General features: G+C 37.9%; 1 protein-coding gene across 2 annotated transcripts in view; it reads left to right on the top strand.

Moving 5' to 3' along the window:
* The window catches only part of GRIN2A (glutamate ionotropic receptor NMDA type subunit 2A), a 441,129-nt gene that overhangs the window by 350,954 nt on the left and 79,665 nt on the right, over positions 1-10,510 (top strand). For both annotated transcript variants that reach the window (XM_032258086.1, XM_032258087.1), the window contains one exon: positions 6,180-6,305. In XM_032258086.1, coding sequence (XP_032113977.1) covers positions 6,180-6,305 — 126 coding nt within the window. The remainder of the gene's footprint in view (positions 1-6,179; positions 6,306-10,510) is intronic.

The raw sequence follows: 10,510 nt of genomic DNA, 5'->3' as shown, positions 1-10,510 counted from the left end.
GTCTTTTTTTTTTTTTTTTTTTTTTTTTTTTTTGAGACAGAGTTTCGCTCTTGTTACCCAGGCTGGAGTGCAATGGCGCGATCTCGGCTCACTGCAACCTCCGCCTCCCGGGTTCAGGCAATTCTCCTGCCTCAGCCTCCTGAGTAGCTGGGATTACAGGCACGCGCCACCATGCCCAGCTAATTTTTTGTATTTTTAGTAGAGACGGGGTTTCACCGTGTTGACCAGGATGGTCTCGATCTCTTGACCTCGTGATCCACCCGCCTCAGCCTCCCAAAGTGCTGGGATTACAGGCGTGAGCCACCGCGCCCGGCCTAGATACCGGTCTTGACTCTGTAAAATGTAAATTAATAGATATATTGCTTGCAGTCTTGAAAACATTTTAAAAATAAACCTGTCTGTCCACAGTTAATTTAAACCAGTTCATAAACCTTTATTCAGCATCTACATATCCCTCCTCCATCACACAAAGAACGGTAGTCGTTTGTTTGCTAGATATAAGACTTAAACTAATGATGACTGCCCAATGATTTATGCCAGTATTCTGCTAAACAAAATAAAAGTAGTCTGAAAAGTATATGCTGATTTAAAAGTAATGGAATCATATTTTAAATATGACTACCTATTAAGCCAAATAGTTTGTAAAGAAGGAAATTCTTTTGATTTTTTAACCATTTCATAAATTTATGTTTTTACATAAAAGTGTTTTTTTTTTAATCAAGGAGCTATATTTTCTATTCTGTGCTCTTCTCTAGCAATTTGACTATATTGGGTAGCCTGGCTAGAGTAGTTGAAACTTCACAGAACATAGTGAAACATTATTTTTTTCTTTAAAGGAAAGTGTTGTATTAACTGTTTGGTTATCATAAATGACTTTTGACAGTAACTATCTTCTTGAATATCATGAAATTCAGATAAATAATTTCCCCTTGGCACTCCCATATAAGTGGGTTTGCCCCGAATTAGGGAAGGTTAAGACAAGCCTGAATCTCTGTAGGAAAACTGTAGGAGTGGGGCAAAATATTATATATTTAATTTTTTAAAAAATTTCAGGCCGGGCGTGGTGGCTCACGCCTGTAATCCCAGCACTTTGGGAGGCCGAGGCGGGTGGATCACGAGGTCAAGAGATCGAGACCATCCTGGTCAACATGGTGAAACCCCGTCTCTACTAAAAATACAAAAAAATTAGCTGGGCATGGTGGCACGTGCCTGTAATCCCAGCTACTCAGGAGGCTGAGGCAGGTGAATTGCCTGAACCCAGGAGGCGGAGGTTGCGGTGAGCCGAGATTGTGCCATTGCACTCCAGCCTGGGTAACAAGAGCGAAACTCCGACTCAAAAAAAAAAAAAAAATTTCAATAGCTCAGGGGCACAAGTGGTTTTTGGTTCCATGGATGAATTATATAGTGGTGAAGTCTGGGCCTTCAGTGTACCTGTCACCTAGACAGTGTACATTGTAGGTAATTTTTCATCATTTATCTCCCTTCCTTTCTCTCCCTTTCTAAGTCTCCAGTTTCCATTATACCACTTGTGTGCTTTTTCATACCCATAGCGTAGCTCTCACTTGTAAAGTGAGGACATGGAGTATTAGATTTTTCATTCCTGAAAAATCCATCCACTAGTTCACATCTTTCATTTATTTTAAACTTAGAAAGAGCTACTGAAAAAAATATGATTACATATTCAGATACTGGTCTTGACTCTGTAGAATGTAAATTAAGAGCTCTATTGCTTAGAGTCTTGAAAACATTTTTTAAAAGAACTTGTCAGTCCACAGTTAATTCAAATCAGCCCATAAACATGTATTCAGCATCTACATACCCATCATCCATCCCACAAAGAATGACAGTCATTTGTTTGCTAGATGACTAGCAAATATTTAGGATGATGGCCTCCAGTTTCATCCAAGTTGCGTAAAAAACATTGTGTCATTCTTTTTTATGGCTGAGTAGTATTCCATGGTATATATATACCACATTTTCTTTATGCAATCATCAGTTGATAGGCACATAGGTTGATTCCATATCTTTGCAATTGTGAGTTGTGCTGTGATAAACATATGTGTGCAGGTGTCTTTTTGATATAGTGATTTATTTTCCTTTGGGTAGATACCCAGTAATGAAATTGCTGGATCTACTTTTAGTTCTTTGAGAAATCTCCACACTGGGAAAACCGTTATATTAAGGTCAACTACTTTCTTATATTTTTCCAGAGACAAAAATCTGTTATCTACTAAAGCAAATTGTAAATTGGAACCAATTTGTGGACACCAACTCCAAACCCATTGTCTTATTCTTCTGCTGTCTTCATTTATATGTAATGTTATCATCCAATGAAACTTTTATGCTTCATTCTCTTCAGTGAAATATTGACCAACAGGATTTTGGATACTGCGTTGCATTCAGAGCCCTATGGATTTACTGTCTTCATTTTTGATAATCCATTTAAGCTGTTAAAATCCTTGGCACTCTCTGGATTTGATTTTGCACTTGTTGCTTCCATTTTTGTAACCTTTTTTGGAGTAATGTGGACACTGACTAATACACACCTCATTATGTTCTTTTTGTCCCTCTGACATGGATTCAGATACTCATATCTGATAAGAGAGCCTCTCTATGCAACCAGCTGATATTGACAACACATGCAGAATCTTAATAATTCTTAGATGGACATTCACTCTTTAGTCACTCCTAGTAATGTTTCCCTTCATTACCTTTCAGACTCTTTGGCAGGAATCCTTTGCCCTGGAGGTTAGAAAGGGTTGGGGGAAGTGAGTTCATGGAACAAAATGGAAAGAAATTGTTTCTTTTCAAAATAAGAAAACAATTAGGTCACTTTAGTGAGCTAGAGAGAACTCTTTTTCCAATTCCATCAGAAAGAAAAAAATATCAATTGGCTTGTCTTATGAAAATGGTTCCCTGATATTGAATCTGGCGTCAACCCAGTTTCTCTAGATTTTTATCTTACTTGCATTTGTAAAACATTTCCATAAAAAAGTTGAGTATGTTGCTAAATTTAGCAAAACCTCCTTTCCTCCATACTTTTCCTGCTGCATTATTAAAAGTAAAATAAAGTAAAATAAATTGTAACCAGAGGAAACTATTTTCAAAGCTGTTTTTACACAGTAGGCTTAATATTTTTCCTAGTCACTAAGTTACATCCCTATTTGATTGTGCACCCCCTTATTTATGGTCATTTTCTGCAGATTTTGAAAGTCATAATGAACCATGCTAAGCCACATTTTTCCATTCACTGGCTCAGTCATCTGAAAGAGCCAAAACATTCAAAATCTGATTGTGTTGCTCTTCATTATTTCCTCTTCTCTCTCCTCCGCAAACTCCATTAACTCACATCAGAAGCACTTGCAGGTAATGCCTTTAAACTTTTGTGTAAAAATGTAACCAGTGGCTCTTCAAGGACAGAGATGGCATCTCCTGCAATATTTCCATCTAGTTAATTCTGAAGACTTTCCAAAAATGTTGGATTCTTTGATCCAAAGAAATGCTGACCTGGTATCTCCTCGATTGCAGTTCCTTCATGGATGAAAGTTGCATCTGTTTTAAGCCATTAGAGGATGTAATAGAGAGGTATTTAAACTATTTCTGGGTCAGTCCTTAGACACTATAGACAGTGCTTTAACTCTGTTCTAATGTTATTGGGTTTTTTTGTTTGTTTGTTTGTTTGTTTTAATTCTGGGAGTGTGTGTGCACACATGGCATGCACATGTGTCATGTCTGAGAATAGTAACCCTTCGGGGCACTCATAGGTGCTTGTTTTACTAAAACCAGACTACGCAGCAGAGTCCTTTGATCTGTGCTGTGCTTACAAGTTAAGGAACAGATGTGGTCAATTCCAAATAGGGAGACATTTGGGATCCATTGCTTCATCAGTTTCCACTTGATTTTCTGACTGGCGTGTTAGTAAAAAGGATGCACCTGCCAAAAAAAGTTCACTGCAGGTTTACAGATTCTGACATGTGCATAGGATAATTCAGTTATGGTCCCTTCTAATATTTAAAAATAATATTTTCATAGCCTTCAGAGAAATAGAAGTTACCCAATTAATAAATGCGCTTTTTCAAAAACCAGCATGCCCTTTTCAGTACCATGGACAGCATATTGCTCCGTATTTCTTGCTTTAATCCTGGAATCAAACAGCTATTCCATTCAATATATTGTCTGTATGTTGTGTGCCTTGCACACGAACAGACACTTTCATGTAAGTGCTCATTTACTCATCACAGTGATCTTCCTCTGATAAGACACACCATGCAGCTCGGAGAATTACTTTATTCTTGAATATGAAGTAGTTTTAAATCTCCTAATCATTTATTTATCTAACTTCCTTTTTGGATACAACTCATTATTAAAGTGCTGTGATTTCAGGGACATAATATTGTTTATTACTATTTCAATTGCAATCTCATTGATTTATTGGAGCGCATCTTACGTTACTGAAGTGAGTTGTGTTACCTGTTGCTTTTTAATATGTTTGCACTATCAAACTGCATTCGAAATAATTTCTTCCAGCTTTTAAATCATCCAATATAGCTAAAGTTCAGACATATTAATTTCTTATTAAACAGTAAGCTCATTAAATTGGAATTTGTGATGACCTCTAGCTGTGCTAAGTAGTCATACTCTAATCAGAAGGTGGCCTGCAATCAACCTAGTTTTTATTATTATAAGTAACTTCATTAGGAAAGCAATTTAAAAATAATAATGTGTTTACTCTTCAAGAGGTATTCTTGGACTTATTTTAACCCTCAGAAAATATTTGCTTATGAGGAAAAGGGTTTTAAGTTCATTGGTGTCTATGGGAAGTTTCTTCCCCATGATACATTTTGGTGGAAATGTATTCATTTTTAAAATTTACTTTCTGTAGATTTTGTAGCAAATGTATACCATAAATGAATAAAAGGACTTCCGTCAGCTAATTTTCATATCCTCAATCAAGTTGAATAGACGTCTTAAATTATTTTACATAATATTTCTTACCTTTCTAGAGTGTTCTACAGCCTAGAGCCTTATGACTTGGCCTGCCCTTCTGAGATATCCACTACTGCCTAAGTCACATGCAAATGAGCTGACTAAAACTACTTTTAGTGGAAAAACCATCTATCCATCTAATATTTTATTGCCTCTACCCTTTAAGTGATGACTTTTTATTGAATTATTATGTGAAGGTAATATCCTCAATAGACTTTCAATTGAATTTAAGGCTGCTACCAACATCAACAAGATTAATAAAGCTGTAGCAGTCTCATCTGTCTCAAGCAAAAGGTGAAATGGAGAGTGTGATAGTTATAACTTTCTAATATTTCTGTCACCCATGATTTTATAATTCTTTTCCAACAGGTTATAATTCCCCCTTTATTTTTAGAATTCCCTGCATATCATCTTTCTAGCATGAAAAAATAAAAACTGTAACGATTTGCAGGAGCCTATGGTTAACTATTTGGGTATAATCTTCCTTTTTAGCTTTAGCCTGCTGGATAGCTCTGTAATTACGAAGGAACCTGTGGCATGTTTATTTGCATTCTGACTTTCTCCCTTTTCTTATCACTCTTTTTGTTCTGATTATCCTTGACCTAATTTGTAAAATGTCTTCTGCTCTTCTCTATATTTATTATATTATCTGTAGTCTTATAAAATATCTCTAATATTTTGTAGAATAAAGAATAATTTAAATTGAAGAATAAAAAATGGCTGGCTGGCCGGGTGTGGTGGCTCACGCCTATAATCCTAGCACTTTGAGAAGCTGAGGTTGGTGGATCACCTGAGGTCAGGAGTTCAAGACCAGCCTGGGCAACATGGTGAAACTCCACCTCAACTAAAAATACAAAAATTAGCCAGGCATGGTGGCACATGCCTGTAGTCCCAGCTACTCAAAAGGCTGAGGCAAGATAATTGCTTGAACCCAGGAGAGAGAGATTGCAGCAAGCAGAGATCCTGTCACTGCACTCCAGCCGGGTGACACAGTGAGTGAAACCCTGCAGAAAAAAAATAAAAAAAAAAAAAAAAAAAAGAAGAAGCAAAAATGACTAGCTTCTTTTGAAGGATCAGATTCAAATTAGAGAAAATATTTTTGGTGAGCTTGCAAATGGATGTCTGGGCTTCCTGCTGGAAGTAAGGAAAAGATACCTGATCACGTTTCCATTCCTCCATCTATTTATTTGCAGAACCATTCAGCGCCTCTGTCTGGGTGATGATGTTTGTGATGCTGCTCATTGTTTCTGCCATAGCTGTTTTTGTCTTTGAATACTTCAGCCCTGTTGGATACAACAGAAATTTAGCCAAAGGGAAAGGTAAGGACTCCTTTATAAGCATGATTCAATATTGATGCTATTTCATTTGCCTTTAATGAAATTTTCAGTTTTAGAATACTCTAGGCCAGGCATGGTGGCTCATGCCTATAATCCCAGCACTTTGGGAGGCTAAGGTGGGTGGATCACTTGAGGTCAGGAGTTCAGGGCCAGCCTGACCAATATGGTGAAACCCCATCTCTACTAAAAATACAAAAATTAACTGGATGTGGTGGTGCATACCTGTAATCCCAGCTACTCAGGAGGCTGAGGCAGGAGAATTGCTTGAAACAGGGAGGCAGAGGTTACAGTGAGTCGAGATTGTGCCACTGCACTCTAGCCTGAGCAACAGAGCAAGAATCCATTAAAAAAAAATACGTTACTCTATACTGCCTTGATGTACCATTGTATGAATGGTGTTGGGTCATTGATATTACTCGTAATGCTAGACAAGTATGGTTTCTTTACTTCAACTGAAGGATAAAATGAAATGAAATAATTTAATCTTGTTATAACCTGAAGTCAATAGTTGTTAGGTGAAAGCCATTGGTGTTCAATTTCTTGGGAAAGCAGATTTGAAGGAGCTTTTCTGGCAATTAATTTTAGAAAATGCATGTCAAAAGAAATGCTAAAATTGTAATGGGTTTCAACTTCAGTCTATGCAAAGAAAATGATATTATAAAATCTAGTTTAAGAACATTTCTCAAACTACTGAATCAATTTACATTAGTTTGACGATAAATATAACTATAAAGTAATATCTTTCCTCATAGAGTTATATTTTCCTCTTGGTGGTGCCAAGAGGAAATCAAGTGCACTAAGATCAAGTGCATTGTTCTTAGTACATTGAAGGGACAATAAAGGGACAATCAGTAGATAGGAAATTGAATTGGGAGGCATTTGTTGGCTATAACTCATTAAAAGGATCCCACTCTAGCCAGGGTTTATGTCATACACATGAACACATTACACCATTTTGAGTGGGCTTTCCTCAGTGGGCACTACCTTCTAAGTGGGTGTTATCAGAAAAGTGTCAGGGCCAAATCTCTTTCCCCAAAAAATGACTTCATATGGTAGGGGATAGAACTTAAAGTCTCCTATCCCCCAGAAAGCAGAGCGCTTTAATGTGATTGATACATATTATTTTCACTTGGATGTTTTAATATTGCCAACAGTCAACAGGTCATGGGAATCTATTAGGAACCTAGTTTTACTGAAATCTTTCAACTTCTTCCTCACCATTGAAGAGTGGTGATCACCACATAAACCATCCTCAATCAACCAAATATTAATAATGCCATAAATAATCTTGTGTTTAATGGGAGATTGCAAACCTTCATTTAAAGGGTAATTAAACCACTAAGAACATTTCCAACAGAGTGGAATCTGAGATAGTTTCTGTGAGTGACCATACTGTGGTAGAGTAGATCTTTACATTTGCGTAATCAGGGCTTGTGCTGTTGTGAATTTACACATTTATCTGATGAATATTTATTGAGTGGGTACTATGTGCCAGGAGGCACTATACTGCTGCCAGAGGGTAAATCAGAGAGAGATTTTCTATCAAGGAGCTTAGAATTTAGTTGCGAAAATAATGTAGACACACAAATTAATAATCACAGATTGTAATAAATATCAAGAAGAAGAAGAAAAAACATTGTGACATGATAGTGATGGGGTAAGGACTCTACATTAGACAGGATGGTCCAATGGGAAAGGATGCTCACTGAGCTGAACATGTAGCCTGAAGAGTGACATAAGAGTGTGTCTGTGAAAAACAGATACAATCATTTCATTCAAGAGGAACAGCAAACAGAAAAGGCTGAAATTAATCTTGAGATGTTCAAGAAATAGAAAAAGGCTGAGGGGCCATAGTGGCTCATGCCCGTAATCCCAAGTCTTTTTTAGGCCAAGGCAGGAGGAGTGCCTGAGTTCAGGAGTTTGAGACTAGACTGGGTAACATAGCGAGACCTCATCTCTGCATAAATATATAAAAATAAAATAAAATAAAAAATAATAATTAGCCAGGTGTGGTGATGCATGCCTGTAGTCCCAGCTGCTTAGAAGGCTGAGGTAGGAGAATTACTTGAGCCCAGGAGGTTGAGGTTGCAGTGGGCTATGATCACTGCCCTCTAGCCTAGTCAACAGAGCAAAACCCTGTCTATATTAAAAAGTAAATTAAAAAGACATGAGTGAATGAGGTAGACAATAGTATAAGATGAAATCAGAGAGACAGGCAATTGACCATGGTAAGCATGTCAGACTTTCTTCAAAACACGGTGGAGGGAGGCTGGGCGTGGTGGCTCATGCCTGTAATCCCAGCACTTTGGGAGACTGAGGTGGGCGGATAACTTGAAGTCAAGAGTTCCAGACCAGCCTGGCCAACATGGTAAAACTCCACCTCTACTAAAAATACAAAAATTAGCAGGGTGTGGTGGCATGTGCATGTAGTCTCAACTACTCAGGAGGCTGAGGCAGAAGAATCCCTTGAACCCCCGGAGGGAGAGGATGCAGTAAGCCGAGATTGTGCCACTGCACTGCAGCCTGAGTGACAGAGTAAGATTCCGTCTCAAAAACAAACAAACAAGACAAAAACAAAAAAACAATGGCAGGGAGAGGGGTGACATACATGTACAAGCAAAAAGGTCACTGGGGCTACTTTATCTGGATAGCGGGTGGGGAGAACAGTTGAAAACGGAAGTGGAGGGGCAGTTAAAGTGTCAGTTTTTCAAGGGAAAGGATTGCAGTGACTTGGAACTGGACAAGAACAATGAAAATACAGATAAGCGAGTAAATCTGATATACATCTTGGAAGGTAAAAATGACCCACAGGCCGTCCTGTGCAATACATTCTCCTTCGACTGAAGCATGCCGGAAAGACTATTGTAAAGGATGCCATCAGGTGTGCAAACTCCCCAGCCCCTTCATTCTCTTCAGGCTCTCTGTTGCCAGCTCATCTGCATGTGGCAACTTTCAGGAAATAATAGCTACTTGTTTCTTTGTGCAAAATGGTTTTCTGTTACATTTCACTGCACTTTATGGGAAAAGTTATATGGCCCAGTTATATGAATCAGGAATTCCTAGAAGTCTTGGACCGATCCTTTGCAACTGCCTACATCTGATTCCCAAATAGCTGTTACTTATGATGAATGTGAATCCCTTAAAAAATTAAGTAGTTCATAAAGTTGACGGGATTAACTCTAAATTTTTCCCAAGAATTTCCCGCCTTTTAAGAATAAGCCCAGAAGAACATAAAATGAGGCAAATAGAAACAGGAGAGACTGAGATTGAGAATAAGAGAATTAACTGCCTTCTCTTTAATGGGTTGCATTGTGGATAGTATAAGCATTGCTATAGCCTGCATTTGGCCTCCAGTGTACAGAGAGCTTGCTTTTCTGAGGCTTCCTGCCCAGCACTTCATAACTTCCATTAATGTGAATTCACTTCTGCCACTTTATTTATTGCCCACTCTGCTTGCATTGCCAGGTGACATCTGAGTAGATCATTTTTTCATGTCTTCATTTACTTAAGCGATATAAAAATTAACCTCCTGTTAAGGAAATACCTTCTTCCCCATGAAATGAGGACATAAATTGATTTTTTTCCTGTGCAAAACAAAGACTTGAAAACCCTAACGTGTATGTTTTACAGCCTGCATATGCCCCATCTCCATAAATTCTGACATATTATTCTGTCTCTTTAGTTAAGTCTGTTGCAAGGAGCATTTAAAAATCTTAAAAGGGCTGCATAGCTATTGCAAGGATATATTGAAAAAAGTGGTGTGACATGACATCAGTGTTCAATTTCCATGACCCTGCAATGAAATGTCTTCCATCTGTGAAGCGCTGGAAGAATTAAGATCTATTGTTCCATTCCTTAATGTCTCCATTTGGAGAGGGTTTTAGTTTGGTTTAATTCTTATGTTGTGCACACTTTACATCTGAGTTTGAACAGGAGCAATTGCAGGGACAATTGCATTAGAATACCAAACATCAGTCCCGCTGAATTGCATGGTTCTTATACGATAGCACATCCGATGAATTTGGAAGCAGTCCCCATGCACACATTTTTGTCAGGTTCTCTTTATGTTTATTAAGAAGATTGGTTCCCTCAAATGAGAATCAAGTCCAAATTTAAAACAGGTCATAACACTGCTTCTTATTCAAACCCCCATTTTGCATAACCATTTTCGTTTTCTTTCTTTCTTT

This window comes from Sapajus apella, unplaced genomic scaffold, assembly GCF_009761245.1.
Source record: "Sapajus apella isolate SASKATOON/1434 unplaced genomic scaffold, GSC_monkey_1.0 scaffold99, whole genome shotgun sequence".
Classification (NCBI taxonomy): Eukaryota; Metazoa; Chordata; class Mammalia; order Primates; family Cebidae; genus Sapajus; species Sapajus apella.
Note: the sequence above shows the minus strand (reverse complement) of the source record. Positions and strands in the feature narration are given on the sequence as shown.